This window comes from Durio zibethinus, chromosome 4 (assembly GCF_047325235.1).
Source record: "Durio zibethinus cultivar Kanyao isolate XHJ-2024 chromosome 4, ASM4732523v1, whole genome shotgun sequence".
NCBI lineage: Eukaryota > Viridiplantae > Streptophyta > Magnoliopsida > Malvales > Malvaceae > Durio > Durio zibethinus.
The window spans coordinates 10,910,502-10,931,345 of NC_143165.1; the positions used below are offsets into that span (position 1 = coordinate 10,910,502).

The 20,844-nt window shown below is 30.2% G+C and overlaps 1 protein-coding gene across 14 annotated transcripts; it reads left to right on the top strand.

Moving 5' to 3' along the window:
• The first annotated feature begins 312 nt into the window (after positions 1–312).
• Positions 313–19,990, top strand: LOC149519138 (uncharacterized). Of its 14 annotated transcripts, none has more exons than XM_089759546.1 (15): positions 313–490; positions 716–805; positions 2,675–2,807; positions 2,934–2,993; positions 3,150–3,252; positions 3,898–3,989; positions 6,334–6,407; positions 6,996–8,922; positions 9,321–10,182; positions 10,533–10,787; positions 11,140–11,589; positions 12,590–13,225; positions 15,835–16,452; positions 17,450–18,085; positions 19,654–19,990. In XM_089759546.1, the coding sequence occupies exons 8-15, from the start codon at positions 7,007–7,009 to the stop codon at positions 19,666–19,668; spliced, it is 5,388 nt and encodes a 1,795-aa protein (XP_089615672.1). In that variant the 5' UTR covers positions 313–490; positions 716–805; positions 2,675–2,807; positions 2,934–2,993; positions 3,150–3,252; positions 3,898–3,989; positions 6,334–6,407; positions 6,996–7,006; the 3' UTR covers positions 19,669–19,990. The 14 variants fall into 14 exon arrangements, with proteins under 14 accessions (XP_089615672.1, XP_089615674.1, XP_089615668.1 ...); XM_089759548.1 differs by having other exon boundaries at positions 3,150–3,241; XM_089759542.1 differs by having other exon boundaries at positions 313–412.
• The last annotated feature ends 854 nt before the right edge of the window (positions 19,991–20,844 follow it).

Below are 20,844 nucleotides of genomic sequence, written 5' to 3' on the forward strand. Positions count from 1 at the left end.
TAAGCAGTGGAGTTTCGCGATATATCAACTAAGATAATCTAAAAAACTACTTTTTTATACGTTAGGATAAATCGATGGAGGAAAAAAAAAGATTTTGAATCATTAAATCTTTCAAGGCATTGAATTTCATCCATGAAAACTAACAAAATAAAGTAGGGTTGAAAGTGATTGTTGAAAAATAATTGAAAAAAGACAAAATAAAGGGGTCAATAATTCATAAGTGCATCAATGATGCCATGTCCCACTAAGGATTTGAACAAGCATAATGATAATAATGATGATAAAAGAGAATCCAAAGAAATTAAAATCTTTGATCAAACTTTTCTCTGTAGTTTCAATCAGTCACAAAGATTTCAAGCACAACGTCTCAATATTTGTGGATACTTGAAGCTCTTTGTTCATTTGAAACAAGGTTGGTTTCTACTTAAGTTTTCTTTGAACTCAAAAGAAAAAAAAATCTGCGTGGATCCTGATAATTCATGTTTCCTAGGTATATTTACCTTGTTTTCTGTGTTTTTGTCTCTACAATGAAAGAAAATAGTGTTGCTGTATAATTTTTTTTGCTTTCATGGCTTTCTTTGCTTTCTATTTTGTTTTATGCTATACCTATTCTGATTTGCTTTTAACTCCAGCAAAAAGAAAAAAACTAATTCAATTTTCTTATAATTTTATTGCTGCTAATCTTTATTACCTTTTTCTTTTAATATCTATTAAGGTTGGTCCTTAATTCTCGTTTCCTAATGATCTCTGGAGCTGGTGATGTAAAAAGTCCACAGTTTAATTTAGAAGATCCATCCCCAATTAGGTATGCTTAAATAATTATTTTTATTTCCATAATTTTTTATATGCTCAAAAGTTGTTTACTTATTTGTTTCCCTGGCATATTAAAAAAAAAACTGCATTTATAAGGAAAAAAGTGAAATAAATAAATTCATTTAAAATTTGATAAAATATTAGATAGATTAATGATAAAAACATATACTATGCCCTTACTCTAACACATGTAACATATATTCTTAATATACGCATGAACACTGAATAATTTCTTCCATCTGCAATATTTTTAATTTCCAAGTTGATCCATCAACAATTTGTTCTCTTTTACTTCTCATTTTCATAGAGCTATATGTTGCTCCGAAAGTTATTAAGATACTTCGCAGCATATCAGCTAAGGTAATCTAAAAATTTACTTCTTTCAAGTGTTAGGATGAATCAATGGAGGAAGAAAAAAAGAGATTTATAATCATTAACCCTTTCTTTTGTTTGTTTGGTCATTAAATATAATTGCATTGCATGGGGCATAATTTGATACAGAATCCAATCCATGAAAACCAACAAAACTGAGTAGGTGAGAAAATTATAGCTGACAAATAATTGAAGAAAGAGAAAAATAAAAGGGATCAATAATTCAGAAGTTTATAACTGATGCCATGTCCCACTAGCAAAAGCTATGAAGACCTGACAATCGTGATAGTGATATGTATGATTTCTTAAAAAATTCATAGTAACACAAATGGTTAAAGGTGTGAACTTAAAAAATATTGCTCCTAAGTGCGTAAAGGCTAGTAGGCTACAAAATTCAAATTTCATAAAATTATTATAGAGTTGATTTTGAATGCAAATAATTTGATATATTGAGAGAGTAGATGTTTATTATTTTAATAATTAGTTTGAATAATTTGTGAGTTTAATTGAGTTATTATATTAATTTAATATATATTTTTATTATTTTAATTAAAAAATTATTTTTTATTTATATATATTAATTTGAATTCAAATTTTGTTTGAAAATAAATAATTGAATTTAAAATTAAACAATTAAATTTATTTTTATTCAATAAATAAATAAATTTAATTTAATTTTTATCTCAAATTAAATTTATATTTAAAAATTAAAATTCATTCCAATTTAAATTAAACTTCGAACATTGAATTTGAAATTGAACTCCAACTATAAATGTTCACCACTAGACTCCATTAATATTATAGCCGTGGTGGCTCCCAGGACCCAAGAAAAGAAAACGATGTTTGGGACACAGTCTTGCTGTCTGTCTTCCTCTTTAAGGATTTGAATAGGGAAAAAAAATTAACACTCCCTCAGTCCTTCTTTTTTTTGTTTTTATATATCTGGAAATTATTTTTTTATCTAAAATTTTTATTTTTATATTTTAAAATTATTTTATTTTTAAATATTAAAAATCATAAAATTTTAATTTTATAAAAACTTTTAAATTTTAATATTAAATATTAAATATATTTAAATTAATTTTTTTAATTTCATAAAAATCAATACCATTTAAATAATTTTAAAAGGAGAAAATAGTAATAATGATAAAAGAGAATCCAAAGAAATTAAGGAGTTTTCGATGAAAGTTTCTGTCGTTACAATTGGCCACACAGATTTCAAGCGGAACTTCCTAATATCTATGGATAATTGAAGTCTTTTTTTTTTTTTAGTCATTTGAAGTAAAGTTGATTTCTTCTTCAATTTTCTTTGAATTCAAAAAAAAAAAAAAAAACTTGTACCAATTTTATCAGTGTCTTTAATAAGTTGTGCGTGGTGGAAATAAAAGCTGCATCTTGGATCTTGAAAATTCATATTTCCTTGTTATATTTATGTTGGGTTTTTCTTCTGTGTTGCTGACCTATCTTAATCATACTACTTTGTCATCAGTCGTCAAACAGTTTCCGTTGAAGCAAAGCATCGTCTTATATCATCCCCACATCTTTGGGCTAGCTACAGTGCCAGACACTTTGTTTCACTTCTGCATTGCTCTTCTATCAATAACTGAACCAAAAAAAATTAGGTACTCGTTTTTGTTTCAATTCTTTCTTTTTTTTTTCATTGGTTCGATCTATATTATTATTATTATTATTTTATTGACATATATATGAAATCCATACATTGGCTGGTCCTTGAATTTCCTTCACAGTTCTATGGAGTTGGTGAAGTAAAAAGTCCTTATAGCTCTTGATGATCCATACCAAGTGAGGTATGCTCCAATAAACCATTTCTATTTTATTCTCCAAAATTGAGAAAATATTTGATAGAATCATCGAAATATATACGATGCCTTTACTCTAACACATGTATGGTATATTCTTAATATATATGCGCATGAACACTGAAGAATTTCTACCATCTACAGAATTTTCAATTTCCAAGTTGATCCATCAACAATTGTTTCTGTTTGTTACTGCAATGGATTAGAACAAGTCTTTGATTTTCCCAAAGAAATGGGTGAGCTTGAGGTACCTCTTCTCTTTCCATTTCTCCATTTTTTTAACTTTTTTTTTTCCTATCAGACCAAATAGTTAAAAGCGTAAATGGTTAGAGAGTTGAGATAGGGAATTCTGCATCTGTGTGAATAATCTATTTACAACTATCAATTATCAAATAATTGGTACCTTATAAAAGAATAAAAAATCTTATTATAAGCCCTTTTCTAGTTGTCATACACTGAGGATTTGAACAAGGAAAATGGTAATAATGATGATAAAAGAGAATCAAAAGAAATTAAACGAGTTTTGATCAAACTTTTCTTTGTAGGTTCAATCGGTCTCAAAGATTTCCAGCACAACTTATCAATAATTGTAGATACTTGAAACTCTTTGTTCATTTGAAATAAAGTTGGTTTCCGCTTCAGTTTTCTTTGAACTAAAAAAAATCTGCGTATAATTTATCTTTTTTTCTGTGTTTTTCTCTCCGCAATGAAAGAAAATAGTGTTGCTGTATAATTTTTTTTGCTTTCTTTTCTTTCTATTTTCTATTTTGTTTTATGCTATACCTATTCTGATTTGCTTTTAACTCCAGAAAAAGGAAAAAAACTAATTCAATTTTCTTATAATTTTATTGCTGCTAATCTTTATTACCTTTTTCTTTTAATTTCTGTTTAGGTTGGTTCTTAATTCTCCTTTCCTAATGATCTCTGGAGTTGGTGATGTAAAAAGTCCACACAGTTTAATTTAGAAGATCCATCCCTAATTAGGTATGCTTAAATAATTATTTTTATTTCCATAATTTTTTATATGCTCAAAAGTTGTTTACTTATTTGTTTCCCTGGCATATTAAAAAAAAAAAACTGCATTCATAAGGACAAAAAATGAAATAAATAGATTCATTTAAAATTTGATAGAATATTAGATAGATTAATGATAAAAATATACCCTTACTCTAATACATGTAACATATATTCTTAATATATGCATGAACACTGAATACTTTCTTCCATCTGCAGAATTTTTATTTCCAAATTGATCCATCAACCATTTGTTCTCTTTTATTTTCATTTTCATGGAGCGATATATTGCTCCCAAAGTAATTAAGATACTTCGCAGCATATCAGCTAATATAATCTAAAAATTTACTTCTTTCAAGTGGTAGGATGAATCAATGGAGGAAAAAAAAAAAAAAACCAAGAGATTTAGAATCATTAACCCTTTCTTTTGTTTGTTTGGTCATTAAATCTAATTGCATTGCATGGGGCATAATTTGATACAGAATCCAATTCCATGAAAACCAACAAAACTGAGTAAGTGAGAAAATTATTGTTGAAAAATAAATTTAATCCATGAAAACCAACAAAACCGAGTAGGTGACAATCATTGCTGAAAAATAATCGAAAAAGGAGAAAAATAAAGGGATCAATAATTCAAAAGTGAGCTTGAGGTTCCTCTTTTCTCTCCGATTCTCGATTCTTTTACTTATTCTTCTTTCCTGAGACAAAATAAAAAGTATAGCTAAAAGAGTAAATGGTTAGAGAGTCGAGAACTTGAAATGACGAATTACGCATTTGTGCGAAAAATCTATTTATAACTACTCATTCCGTTCCTTTTATTTTTTGTTATTTTTTTGGGATGTTACATATATATCCTATTCCTTTTTTTAAAATCTAAAATTCTTATTTAATTTTTTATATTTTAAATTATTTTTAATTTTTTTAACATAAAAAATTACGAAATTTTAATTTTATACAAAATTAAAATCAAGGTTTTTTTTTTAAATTTCGTGAAAATTAATATATGAGAAATATTTTTAAATGAAAGTAATATCAATTATCAAATAATTATTGCCTTAAAAAAATAAAAATTCTTATTATAAGATTTTAATTTCGATAAATTTGTGTAAGCTGTGGAATTTCCCAGTATATCAGCAAATGATGATATGCAAAACTATTTCTTTCATACGTTAGGATAAATCAACGGAGGAAATAAACAAGATTTTGAATCATTAAATCTTTCAACGCATCGAATTTAATCCATGAAAACCAACAAAACAAAGTCGGTGAGAAAGTGATTGTTGAAAAATAATTGTGAAAAGACAAAATAATTCAAAAGTGCATCAATGATGCCATGTCCCACTACCATCAATAGATCAGTTTTCTTCAAGGAAAAAAAAAAAAAATTGACCGAGCACAAAAAAGAAAAGTAAACGTGTGACTTGAAGGCATTGCGCACCCGACTCCCAACAAAAGGAAAAGATGCTTGGGCCCTTGTCTAGCTGTCTTCCACTAAGGATTTGAGCAAGTAAAATGATAATAACGGTGATAAAAGAGAATCCAAAGAAATTAAACAAGTCTTTGATCAAACTTTTCTCTGTAGTTTCAATCAGTCACGAAAATTTCAAGCACAACTTCTCAATATTTGTAAATACTGGAAACTCTTTTGTTCATTTCAAATAAGGTTGGTTTCTACTTAAGTTTTCCTTGAACTCAAAAAAAAAAAAAAAAAAAAGAACTGCGTGGATAGAAATAAAAAGCTCGATCTTGAATCCTGAAAATTCATATGTCCGCGGTATATTTGTCTCTTTTTTTTTTTTTCTTGTGTTTTTCTCTCTACAATAAAAGAAGCAAAAATGGTATTGCTGTATAATTTTTTGGTTTCTTTGAGTTCTATTTTTTATTTTATTTCATACTATATCTATTCTGATTTGCGATTAACTTCAAAAAAAGAAAAAAATAATTCAATGTTCTTATAATCTTATTGTTACTAATCTTTATTTCCTTTTTCTTTTAATTTCTATTAAGGTTGATGATGTAAAAAATTCTCAGCTTAATTTAGAATGTCCATCCCCAATTTGGCATGCTTGAATAATTATTTTTATTTCCATAATTTTTTATATGCTCAAAAGTTGTTTACTTGTTTGTTTCCCTACCTTATTTAAATAAAAGACTGCATTTATAAGGAAAAAAAATGAAATAAATGGATTTATTTAAAAATTGAGAAAATATTAGATAGATTAATGATCAAAATATATACTACCTTTACTCTTAACACATGTAACATATATTCTTAATATACGCATGAACACTGAATAATTTCTTCCATTTGCAGAATTTTCAATTTCCAAGTTGATCCATCAACAATTTTTCTCTTCTACTTCACAATTGGCTCTCAAAGTAATTAAGGTACTTTGCAAACATTCACAATTGCTTTTGTCTCTCTAGCTGTTTATGTTAGGCCAAAAGGCTTCAATCTAATCACGTCAGCGGAGGCGAAATCAAATAATTAATCAAACACAAAAAGATAATAATTTAACGTGATTTGGTCCAATCGATCTACGTTCACGGATAAGAAATAAAATTCACTAGTTGTAAAGAATTAAAAACATACATCATAACATATCAATCACTCAACAATCAATACTCATACATTCTTTCAATCTTCTCTAATTTTATGAAGTATTCTAAACTCAAATAAACATATACTTGCACATTTTCAATACAATTAAACACATATTTATATGTATCCATGCATCATATCTATGCGGACCTTCTGAATTTCCTTTAATCCACTCACAAACAAACATACACACTCATAAGATGTGGAGTCTCAATACTCCTATAAGGTGTATATCCCACAAAACCTTACAACCGTATTTTTATTTTTATTTTTATTTTGAGCTTGCTATTTTGTGTGTGGGTCTTGCATGTGTGTGTTGATTTTACCAACAGTTTATATGTTTACTAATCATTAAAGTTGTTTTTCAATCTCAGATCATCAAAGAATGGCTGCTGAATTTGCTGCCTCTGGTGCTGCCAATGCTGTAGGAAACCTCGCAACAGAATATGCATCACCTTATGTTGGTTACTTTTTTCGATTTGGGAAAATTGTTGAAGAATTCAAGAATAGGAGAAAAGAACTTGAATTGAAAAGTGATCGGGTAAAAAATGATGTCGAAGAGGCTAGAAGGCAAAATGAGGTAATTGAGAAGGATGTCCAAGACTGGCAACAAAGGGCAGAGACAGAACTGAAAGAAACCCAGAGTTTGGAAGCTGAAATAGAACGTAAGAAGTGTTTCAATTGGTGTCCAAGTTGGGGTTGGCGATACTGCTTAAGTAAGAAAGTGGCAAAGAAGACGATTTCTATCAATAAACTTCTTGAGAGTTGTAACTTTCCAAGGGTGGGCCACCTTGCTCCTCTTCAGGGGATAGAATTCTTCCCCTCTAAAGATTTCATGCCTAATGAGTCTTCAAAGTTTACTTTCAATGAGATCATCAAGGCTCTAAATACCGATGGTGTGAACATGATTGGATTGTATGGAATGCCAGGGGTGGGCAAAACAACTTTGGCAAAAGAAGTTGGGAAGCATGCTAAAGAGCAAAATCTCTTTCACAAAGTTGTGATGGCTACAATGTCCCAAACGCCAAACATCAACAAAATTCAAGATAAATTTGCAGAATTATTAGGTTTGAAATTTAAAGCAAGCACGGAAGAAGGAAAAGCAGAAGAGTTACGGCTGAGATTGCTAGGCGTGAACAAGATCCTCATAATTATTGATGATGTTTGGGATGATTTTAAATTGCGGACTATAGGTATTCCATTCGGTGTTGAACACGAGGGTTGCAAAATTCTTCTGACTACACGTGATCCACAAGTCTGTGTTCGAATGGATTGTCAACAGATATTTAAACTCAACATCTTATCCAAATGTGAAGCATGGGCTCTGTTCAAAGATACTGCTCGTCTAAAAGATGTTTCTTCGAGATTGAATGATGTAGCCAAGGAGGTTGCTAGTGAATGCAAGGGTTTGCCTCTTGCAATTGTAACAATCGGAAAAGCTTTAAAAGGTGCAAATCTAGATGGGTGGCAAGCAGCAAATAAGCGACTCAAGGACTCAAGACATTTAGACAATGAAGAGGTTTCTCAAGACATCTACAACTGCCTTAAGCTGAGTTATGATTATTTGAAGGGAGATAATATTCGAACATGTTTCTTGCTGTGTTCCCTTTTTCCAGAAGATTGGGATATTGAGATTGAGGAGTTGATTATGTTTGCAATTGGTTATGGATTATTTTCTAATATTAACTTAATTGAAGACTTGCGGAGAGAAATTCGTGAAGCACTAAGAAAACTCCAAGATTCTGGTTTGTTACTGAGAAATGATGATGATGAAAGATATGTAAGAATGCATGACGTGGTTCGTGATTTTGCTCATTGGATTACATCTACAGGGAAAAATATATTCATGGTAAAAGAGGGGTTGATGGAATGGCCTCTAAGAGAAAGTTGTGGATCTCATACAGCAATCTCCTTTTGGAACAGCAACATAAATATTTTTCCTGAAAAATTAAAATTTCCAAAACTCAAAATTTTGATTTTTACAGGAAAGATTTTAGTGAAAGATCCAATTGCATTTGTTGAAGGAATGAAAGCCCTCCAAGTTTTGCATCTCAAAAATGTCATTTTCTCAATAGAAGTACTTAAATTGATAACAAATCTTCGAACTCTGTGCCTTGTAGAATGCGAGTTGGAGAATATCTCATCATTGGCAAATATGAAAAACCTTGAGATTCTTGCCTTTTCTGATACTAATAGTTATGAGGTACCTGAAGAATTAGTGGCACTGCGTAAATTGAAATCGCTACATTTTTCTCACTCTAGAGGCAAAAAGTTAAATTTTCCCCCTACTTTGCTATCAAGGTAATAGTAGATGTCAATTATTTTTTTATCATATTGCACAAAATTAAGTATTTCTTTTTATGTTATTTATTTTTCTTTTATTTACTTTATTATGTAATTTAATTTTAGACTATGGGAAACATATCTACCTTAAGCTTTTGTAGCTTTTGTTCACTCCCGTTATTATGAAGCATTCAGAGCTGTAGTCCTTCCCATTAAAAAAAATGCTACTATATAACATGATTGTCATGAATTACAAAACAGTAAAAAAATGCTCAAACGTTTTTTTATAAGAAAAGGTGCTGAAGAATCATGCTATATTTGCTGAGATAATTAAAATTAATATATGTTTACTTCTATTTTTATGATTCACTTGAAGTGTTTGATAATAGTTTTTTGTATTTGTGTGTAACAAACAGGTTGACATCGCTCCGAGAGCTACACGTGACATGTGAAAACAATGTTAACTTACTGGAGTTGAATTCATTGTCTCGTTTGACTGGGCTGTCACTGAGAGTTTCTACAGCTCAATGTTTTCCAGAAAACCTTGTGTTCCCTAAACTACAAAGCTACAATATAGCTGTAAATGAAGATCTTCGATTTATGCAGGAGCTTAACTCTAGAACCTTGGAAATTACTGAATTCTCATCTTCATTAAGTGCATTCGAGAAGTTGCTTTGCAGTGTGGAAAAGTTGGCTTTGAAGAATGTTATGGGACACAAAAATATTGTCCCAAACATAGATCCAAAGTGCGTAGGTGAATTAACTTCTCTTTGGCTTCAAAAGTGCGATGATATGGAATGCTTGGTGGACACAACAGGAGAGAAGGGACCAACTGCATTCTCTAATTTGGTGAAATTAAGAATGATGGAAATGGCTTGTTTGAAAGAGTTGTGCCATGGTCCGCCTCCGATTAGCTTCTTACAAAAGTTAAAAGATGTGACCATTGAATATTGTACGAGGTTGAAAGTGGTATTTGAAATGGATGGTCTTCTTGAAAAGGAAGAAATTAGTCAGACGCTGCTACTCTCAAATTTAACAAGCTTGAATCTATCGTCTTTACCAGAATTGGAGAGTATATGGAAATCACAATCAACCCATCAATATCATGCAAGCCTCCGAAGTCTGAAGGTTGTAAACATTTCGTGGTGTGATGAATTGAAAGCGATCTTCCCGCCTTGCCTTGCTCAAAGTTTGTTGCATCTACAAGAACTTGAAATATTTGAGTGCGATAGATTAGAACAAGTCTTTGATTTTCCCCAAGAAGTGGGAGAGCTTGAGGTATCTGTTTTCTCTCCATTTTTCCTTTAATGGATAATGAGAAATTGCTAAACTTTATATATTGCTCATATAATTAACTTCTATTGAAGATTAGAAGAGATAAAGTTTAATTAAATTATATTAGTAACTAATCTAAATGTATATTTATTACATGACTTGCAAGTTGAGAAAACTAACACTATATATCTTTTTTTTTTCTCTTTATTAGTACACTTTATAAAATCATTGTATTTTCTCTTTTTTTTTATTCTTTATTAAATTATATATTATTCAATAACTACTATTATTGCCTTTGTATGTAATGTTTTTTCTATATTTATTTACCTTTTCAATCAATGAATTCATGTCAGGCACGACCACTCTCTAATTTAACTTCTTTGGAGCTAGAGTCATTACCAGAACTACAGTGGATATGGAAAGGGCCCACCCATCTTGTTAACCTCCAAAGTCTTAAGACTATGACAATATGGGACTGTGCGAAATTGGCATATCTCTTTCCGACTCCCCTTGCTCAAAGTTTGGTGCATCTACAGGAACTTGAAATATCTGGGTGCCATAGATTAGAACAAGTCTTTGATTTTCCCCAAGAAGTGGGAGAGCTTGAGGTATCTGTTTTCTCTCCATTTTTCCTATAATGGATAATGAGAAATCGCTAAACTTTATATATTGCTCATATAATTAACCTCTATTGAAGATTAGAAGAGACGAAGTTTAATTAAATTATATTAGTAACTAATCTAAATGTATATTTATTACATGACTTGCAAGTTGAGAAAACTAACACTATATATCTTTTTTTGTTCTCTTTATTAGTACACTTTATAAAATCAATGTATTTTTTCTCTTTTTTTTTATTCTTTATTAAATTATATATTATTCAATAACTACTATTATTGCCTTTGTATGTAATGTTTTTTCTATATTTATTTACCTTTTCAATCAATGAATTCATGTCAGGCACGACCACTCTCTAATTTAACTTCTTTGGAGCTAAAGTCATTACCAGAACTACAGTGGATATGGAAAGGGCCCACCCATCTTGTTAACCTCCAAAGTCTTAAGACTATGAAAGTATGGAATTGTGCGAAACTGGCATATCTCTTTCTGACTCCCCTTGCTCAAAGTTTGGTGCATTTAGAAGAACTCGACATAAAAGATTGCGGCTCTTTGGAACATGTAATCTTCGGAGAAGCAGAAAATGAGGTCTTCAATATGACAAAGGATAAGGGTGGACTTCCACCACAAGCCATTGTGCTACAGAGATTGCAAATTTTAAGACTTAAAAATTTAGAGAAGTTGAGTAGTTTTTGTCCAGGAAATTTTATTATGTCATTATCTTTGAAGGAGTTCGAAGTTTGCAATTGTCCCCAATTAACTGAGTTTAAGACGTTGCAGGCCCATTTAAAGGTACGTACTTCTCTTATACTATATTTTTGTTTTAATTTTGTTTATTTTGGTAATAATTAATTGAATTATTTATCTTATAACACAAACGTCAAAATTTAGTACATTCACATCTACATGTAAAAGTATTATATATAATTGGCTTCTGTTGATGTTTAAAAGAAAAAAGTTTAATTCAATGTATATTTATTACATGGCTTGCAGGTTGAGAAAACGAATACTGTATCTTTTTTTCTCTTTATTAACACACATTATAAAATCTTTGTATTTTTTTCTCTTTTTTTATTCTTTATATAATAAAATATTATTTAATAACAAGTAGTATTGAATTTATAAAGCTCTTAAATCGTACAATTTGACAAACGGTAAAAAGGGAAAATTAAAAATTAAAAATAAAAAAAGGAAACAGGAAGGAGAAAGAGAAAGAAAAGGAAAAAAAAGAAAATGTAGGAAGAGAAAGAAAAAGAAGGAAAAAAAAGAAAAGAAAAGAAAAAAAAAGGGAAAATGAAATTATTTAAAAAGTTTATAATTTTATAATCTATTGTATTAAAAATTAAATTAATAAAATTAATTATATTGATTATTTTCCTACATAATTTTAATCTTGTTTATAAATTTATTTTATTTTACTTTTACACACACCATTAATTACATTGTAATTGCATTCAATTTATATTCGTATAAAATATTTATGGATAAAAAATATATAAAAATATATTTTATTGTAGCGTCTTACCATACCTGTGTCCTCCTTTTATAATTGTTGTGTTGTCGTGTCCATGTCATGTTTTAACTATATTATTTGTCATTATTCATGCTTTCTAGATTCTAGTTATACTCAACTTAATTTGGATTGTTTAAATTTCTACGATAATGAATTTTTAATGAAAAGCCAGAGATAAAATTGTTCTTTTAACTCAAATCTTTCTTTTTCTAATAAAAGAAATCCAATTATATGTTTCTAATTCTGCTAATAGTTTCCATTATATTGTGAATTTATCAGGATGTCCCATCATATGGTTTCAAGGAATTGTTATGCAATGTCGAAAAACTTGCCATGGATGGAATCATGTATCACAATTTGAAACATCTCTTCTCACCATCACTTGTTCAAAGCTTGGGGATGCTAGAACAACTCACGATAGAATGCTGCGATGAACTGGAACACATTGCCACTGAGTTGGAAATTGATAATAATGTAGAATCAGACAGTGGCCTTCTCCATCATCCGCCCTTGCCAAAATTGACATCTCTTGAAATAGATGGGCATATTAGGTCCTTACAAAAGTTAAAAGATTTGACCATTAAGAATTGTAAGCGGTTGAAAGTGGTATTTGAAATGGATGGGCTTCTTGAAAAGGAAGAAATTAGTCAGACACCGCTACTCTCAAATTTAACAAGTTTGGATCTAGCTTTTTTACCGGAATTGGAGAGTATATGGAAATCACAATCAACCCATCAATATCATGCAAGCCTCCGAAGTCTGAAGGTTGTAAAAATTTGGAGGTGTGATGAATTGAAAGCGATCTTCCCGCCTTGCCTTGCTCAAAGTTTGTTGCATCTACAAGAACTCTCTATATGTGCCTGTGAGGGATTAGAGCAAATCATTGATTTTCCCCATGAAATGGGTGAGCTTGAGGTACTTGTTCTCTCTCCATTTCTCCTTTAATGAATAATTAGAAATTACTAAACTTTATATATTGATCATATAATTAACCTCTGTTGAAGTTTAAAAGAAATAAAGTTTAATTAAATTATATTAGTAAATAAATTAAATTTATACTGATTACATGGCTTGCAAGTTGAGAAGGCTAACACTATATACCTTTTTTCTCTTTATTAACACAATTTATAAAATATTTGTATTTTTTTCTCTTTTTTTGTTCTTTATGTTGGGATTTGTCTTGAATCTCAGAATCCCACATCGAAAGTTAAGTAAGTTTGAATTTGTCTTGTATCCCACATCGGGAGTTTAGTAAAGGTATAAAGGGTTTCACCCCTATAAATAAGATGTTTTGGTTTTAGTTTAGTAACCTCAGAGAGTTAGACACCAAGAGAATAGCTAAGTGAGTAGGCTATTAAAGGGTGTAATTGGGTTTTGGGTTAAGTTTTGAGTAAGGAGTTTTAGGAGACTTTTCTCATTCTAAAAGTCTCACAATTGTAAAGATTTATTTGATAGTGGATTAGATTTGGAGTAGGCCATTTTGAGTTGGGCTGAACCAAATATATTTGTGTTTTCTTATTCTTGATTTGAGCTTGTTATTTTGTGTGTGGTTGCTGCGCGTGGGTATTGTTGTTTTTCCCAACAAGTGGTATCAGAGCGAGGTTCGAGGTTCGTGGGTCCAAGAGATCGTGAAGCAGTGTTTGAAGATGTCTGAAGAAGGTATGTCTGGTATGTCTATGTCTAAGTTTGAGATTCCGTTATTTGATGGAAAGAGTAATTTTATGTTATGGCAAAGTACGATTCAAGATCTGTTAGTACAACAAGGATTGGATCAGGCATTGGAGAGTAGTAAGCCTGAAGGAATGTCTGATGCTAATTGGAATAGGATTCAGAAGAAGGCTGTTAGTACTATTAGATTGGCGTTAGCTCCAGAAGTAAAGTACAGTGTGTTGACTGAGAGTACTCCGAAGAGTTTGTGGGATAAGCTTGAAGGTATTTATGCTTCGAAGTCATTGACTAATAGATTATGTTTGAAGATGGATCTGTATTCTCTGAAGATGGAAGAAGGTATGAGTCTTCATAATCACCTGAATGAATTTAATAAATTGGTTTCTCAATTGCTAGCGATTTCTGTTGATGAGTTAAAAGATGAAGAGAAAGCTTTAATTTTGCTGTCATCTTTGCCCAAGTCTTATAGGCCTTTAGTTCAGACTGTGTTGGTAGGTAGGTCTACTTTGAAGTTGGATGATGTGACTGCCCTGTTGCATGAGAATGAAAGGTTTATGGGAGCTCAGAACTCATCACCTGGGGGGAGTACACTAGCTGTAGAGGGTTTTGATCGAGGGAGGACTCAAAAGAGGATTGATGGATCAAGATGGAGATCTAAGTCAAGAGACAGAGATTACAGTGATGTAGAATGTTATTATTGTGGTAAGAAGGGACATATCCAAGTGCGCTGCAGGAAGCTGAGAAGGGATATGGCTGCTTTCAAAAGGGCGAATGATGAGAAAAAATCAGATGAAGAAAAGAGTGATACTGCTGCTATTTTGTCTGATGATGATGATGTTGTTTTGACAACTTGTGTGGATGAGACCCAGACTTTGAAAAGTGACAAAGGTTGGGTTTTAGATTCAGCTGCTACAGTTCATGTTTGCAATGATAGGAGCTGCTTTGTGGAGTTGAATGAGAATGAAAAGTATGGGGATATTGTGGTTGCTAACAAAGAAAATGTGCAGATTCAAGGCATTGGGAGTGTTCGCCTTAAATCTCACAATGGTGTTATTAGGACACTTCGTCATGTAAGGTATGTACCAAATTGTCACTACAATTTGATTGCTTTGGGTGAGTTAGCTTCTCGAGGGTACACATATTATGGTAGTAATGATTGGTTGAAAGTGTACAAGAATGGTAGTGTGATTCTACAAGGGAATAGGGTCAATCACTTGTACATGTTTGATGGAGGCTCAGTTGTTGGAATGCCTGTGATGAAAGAAAAGAAGAAAGGTAAGCATGTTAGCTTTGCAGATACTGTTGAAGTGTTTGGAGATTCAAGTCAAGGGAGGATTTGTTGGGATTTGCCTTGAATCTCAGAATCCCACATCGAAAGTTAAGTAAGTTTGAATTTGTCTTGTATCCCACATCGGGAGTTTAGTAAAGGTATAAAGGGTTTCACCCCTATAAATAAGATGTTTTGGTTTTAGTTTAGTAACCTCAGAGAGTTAGACACCAAGAGAATAGCTAAGTGAGTAGGCTATTAAAGGGTGTAATTGGGTTTTGGGTTAAGTTTTGAGTAAGGAGTTTTAGGAGACTTTTCTCATTCTAAAAGTCTCACAATTGTAAAGATTTATTTGATAGTGGATTAGATTTGGAGTAGGCCATTTTGAGTTGGGCTGAACCAAATATATTTGTGTTTTCTTATTCTTGATTTGAGCTTGTTATTTTGTGTGTGGTTGCTGCGCGTGGGTATTGTTGTTTTTCCCAACACTTTATGTAAAAATATATTATTCAATAACTACTATTATTGCCTTTGTACGTAATGCTTTTTCTATATTTATTTACCTTTTCAATCAATGAATTCATGTCAGGTACGACCACTCTCTAATTTAACTTCTTTGGAGCTAACCTCATTACCAGAATTGAAGTGGATATGGAAAGGGCCCACCCATCTTGTTAACCTCCAAAGTCTTAAGACTATGAGAATATGGGAATGTGCGAAACTGGCATATCTTTTTTCGACTCCCCTTGCTCAAAGTTTGAAGCATCTAGAAGAACTCGAAATAAAAGATTGCGGCTTTTTGGAACATGTAATCTTCGGAGAAGCAGAAAATGAGGATCAAATAGTTTCAAACGTGGATGGCTATCCTTTCCGCTGGCCTAAGTTGAGAACTCTCAAGATAATTAATTGCGGAAGATTGAATTATGTGTTTCCAATCACTTTGGCTCAAGGACTTCCTTATTTGGAATCTGTTGAGATAACTGATTGTTCTCAACTAAAGCAGGTCTTCAATATGACAAAGGACAAGGGTGGACGTCCACTACAAGACATTGTGCTACAGAGATTGCAATTTTTAAGGCTTAAAAATTTAGAGAAGTTGAGTAGTTTTTGTCCAGAAAATTTTGTCATGTCATTATCTTTGAAGATGTTCGAAGTTTTCAGTTGTCCCCAATTAACTGAGTTTAAGACGTTGCAGGCCAATTTAAAGGTACTTCTCTTATACTATAATTTTGTTTTAATTTTGTTTATTTTGGTAATAATTAATTGAATTATTTATCTTATAACACAAACATCAAAATTCAGTACATTCACATTTAAATGTAAAAGTATTATATAGTATTATATATAATTAGCTTCTGTTGATGTTTAAAAGAAAAAAGGTTGATTAAATGTATACTTATTACATGGTTTGCAGGTTGAGAAAAACTAGCACTACATATTTTTTTCTCTCTATTAACACACTTTATAAAATCTTTGTATTTTTTTCTCTTTTTAATTCTGTACATAATAAAAATATTATTCAATAATTACTATTATTGAATTTATAAAGATTATAAATCGTATGATTTGGGGAAGGGAAAAAGGGGAAAATGAAAGAAAAACAAAGAAGAAACGGGATGAAAAAGAGAGAGAAGAAAATGTAGGAAGAAAAAGAAAAAGAAGGAAAAAAAAAAGAAAAGAAAAGAAAAAAAGGAAAAATGAAACTATTTAAAAAGTTTAAAATTTTATAATTTATTAGTATTAAAAATTAAATTAAAAAAATTATAATTATATTGATTATTTTTTCCTATATAATTTTAATCTTGTTTATAAATTTATTTTATTTTACTTTTACACATACCATTAATTATTTTATAGTTGTGTTCAATTTATATTCGTATAAAAAATTTATGTATAAAAAATATATAAAAATTTATTTTATTATCATGTTTTACAATACCCGTGTTTTCCATTTTAAAAATTGTTTAATTGTCATATCCATGTCGTATCATACTTTAATTATTTGTCACTATCCATGCTTTCTAAGCATTAGTTATATTCAGCTTAGTTTGAATTATTTAAATTTCTACAGTAACAAACTTTTAGTGAAAAGCGAGGAATAAAAATATTCTTTTAACTCAAATCTTTCTCTTTCCTAATAAAAGAAATCTAATTATATGTTTCTAATGTTGCTGCTACTTTTCATTATATTGTGAATTTATCAGGATGTCAGAATACTTGCCATGGATGGAATCATGTATCACAAAAATCTCATTCCAAGCGTAGATCCACAGGGACTAAATGAATTAACTTTTCTTACACTTAGAGATGATAAAGAGCTGGAATGCTTGATTGATACAGCAGATCAAGGCCATGTCTCAACCGTTCCACTGCTGCCAAATTTAACAAGTTTGAAGCTAAAGTCATTACCAGAACTGAAGTGGATATGGAAAGGGCCAACCCATCATGTCTGCTTCCAAAGCCTCAAGGTTGCAGTAATTAGTCGCTGCAATAAATTGAAATATCTCTTCTCACCATCACTTGTTCAAAGCTTGGTGATGCTAGAACAACTCAAGATAGAATACTGCGATGAACTGGAACACATTGCCACAGAGTTGGAAATTGATGATAATATAGAATCAGACAGTGGCCTTCTCCATCCTCCGCCCTTGCCAAAATTGACATCTCTTGAAATACATGGTTGTCCAAGACTACAATATGTCTTCAATGTGGCAAAAGAAAATAATGGAGTTGATAATGCCATTCTGCCACCATCATTGGAGAAGTTAACCATAGTGGTTTGTCCTCGATTTGCAAAGTTCATTATTCAACAAGCAGTCCACAAAGGGCTTCAACTAAAGGTAATTTTGTACTCCTTTCCTTACATTATGCTTTGAGATTTTACCTTTGGCCCAAATCTTTTCTATACTCATAAAATAATCAATGTTTTGAATCTCTTTTCAAAAATGGGTTCTTATGTAAGTTTTATATTAGAAAAATTAAAATAAATCATTCAAGACTTATGTTGAACTCTCATCTTTAACAATATTTTATGTTCAACTCATTCAAGTCTGAGTTAAACTTGTTTGTTATTTAAAAAAAAAAAAAAACCTTGTTAAGTAATGGTAAAATAATAAAATAAGCTCTCTAACCATATTGTAATCAAAATTTCACTTAAGCCCTTACAATATTATTGTGTGTAATTTAGCCATCCTACTATTTTAATTTAATGAAATCCAATTTGGATGGGAATTCAAACTGCTGGCATGCATACATATAGGCAAACTTTGATGACATGGCACTTGTAGAGAACATTTAGATAACATTTCAATTGCTTAATAAATAAATAGAATTTGAAAATCAATTAAACATATTTAATTTGTACATTATAATAAAATCTTGAGAATGGTATTTGTTTTACATATATACTAGCTTTTTTAACCGTGTTATTATTTTCATAATTTAAATTTATTTTTTAATTAACTTTAATTTTTTATATTTCCTTAATAAAAGAATATTTAAACTTTTATTAATCAACTATATATAATCATACATTTATAAATTTTAAGATACGATTAAATGATAGCATTCACATATTGTTGTTTTAAGTTTAATTTTTTACCAAATTTCAAAAATCCTTTCTTTTTTATCAAAAAATTAATTTTTTTATTTATTTGCTAAACACCAAAAATTTTGTTACTAATTATTTATTTTTTGATAAAAAAAGCAAGGGTCAGTCTTTTAATAGTCAAAATTAATAATTTTTTGTGATAATGTTAATATGGATATAAAAAAAATCATTTTATTAAATTGTAAAAGACATTTATATTAATAGAATATTCATAAACTATTAAATCTTATAAACCCAAGCCAAAAATAAAACATCAAATAATAATAATTTCTTTTTTATATATATATATATATTTGATTGAACAATAATGCATATATAATTATTAATTTGTTCATAGCCATCGGAAAGATCAAATACCTCTATATATGACTTTGGGAGAAACAAGGATAATGTTACCAAAGGAAGTGAAAATTTCAGGAGAAACTTGTTAGCTAAACAGGTAAATATGGCTTTTTTCCATGTCTAGTGGTGGATTTACATGGCATTGTGGGGTGTACATTGAAAATCAAAAAAATTTAAAGAAAAATTTTGTGTTGCATACCCTCAAAATCATTTTTTGGACACTCCTAAAAATTAGAAAATAAGAAATTTTAAAAGAAAATTTTCCATAAACATTCAAAATTTTCTTTTAAACACTATTTTCATGGATAATATTGATAAATCTATCGTCAGTATTTTATATATTATAAGTGAACACTTCCCAACAAAAATCTTGAATCTGCCTCTGTCCATGTAGTTATGATTTCCTTAATCAAGTTTCTTGTTTAAATTCTTATTCATTCTTTGCCTCAATGATAGGTGGTTGATACTTGATTATGCTTATCATCGTTTGAGCTTTCTGTTTTATGGCGTCGTCGACTGGTTGGATCTCTATTTTTTCAGTTTTACTTTGCAGTGAAGAACTAGTTTACTCTACAATTTCATAGCATTTGCATGTTTGATATTGTGAATAAAGTCATGTTTAGCCATTCATGTAAGACAAATTTCATGTATTTTTTTCTTTGGACTCGAACTCAAGCTTACATGTCTCATAAATCCTCTTCTCATCGCTTGGCCAAGACATTGTTGGCAAAATTCATGTACTCTAAAGAAAGATGGTTTTTTGTGTTCAATTTGGTTTGCTGGTTCTTTATTAGTTCCTTATAGCAGCTTGTATGGATGAGCAGTATGTATTTATGTCTACTTGCATGTCATAGATGGTTCTCCATGCTTGTTTTTATTGTGGTGATTTAATAATTAATTCAATAATATGTTATTTATACACTATGTTATATGAACTCGTGCGATAAGACATCAAACATGAATAAATTTTGTTTTGACAATTTTTTATATTAATTTTGAAAATCAAAGTATCCTATACATATGAACAGTAAAGTGTTCAAAAAATATCAAGACCCATACGGAGCCAAATTGAATTGGAAGTTAATTATCCCACAAACTTACATACAATATACTTTGTGGAGATTATTTGTTGTGGTAAAATTTGTAGAAGCAGCCCCAACAATAATACCAAAAGATACCATGCAATAATGATGATGAATTCATGACTTTTAAAAAGGAAAAATAAAAATATAAACCAAATCAAAACATGTAAATAGCTAAAATATTATTATGTAATTCAACTTTTACATCATATAATTTTTTAAATTCCATTGAGATCTTTATAATTTTTTATTATTCGTCTAATTAGTGGGAATTTTTGGGTGGTTAATTTGGAAGAAGACAGCATGCTACTCCAAGGCCATCACTTTCCTCAAAGGCCAAGGTATAAAACATTGTTGGAAGGAGCATTATTATGAAAAGGGACAAAAGGTTTTGGCCTTTTTTATTATATTTTCTTTTAGTTTTTATTGATTTCGGCAATATAAATATATTTTCACTGATTTGTTAATTAATTGAAGATTGTCCATATTTCATTCATATTCTCGTGTCTTGATCTAGCTATATATCGAATATCATTCTTTTTGAACAATGTGAAATGAAATTAAT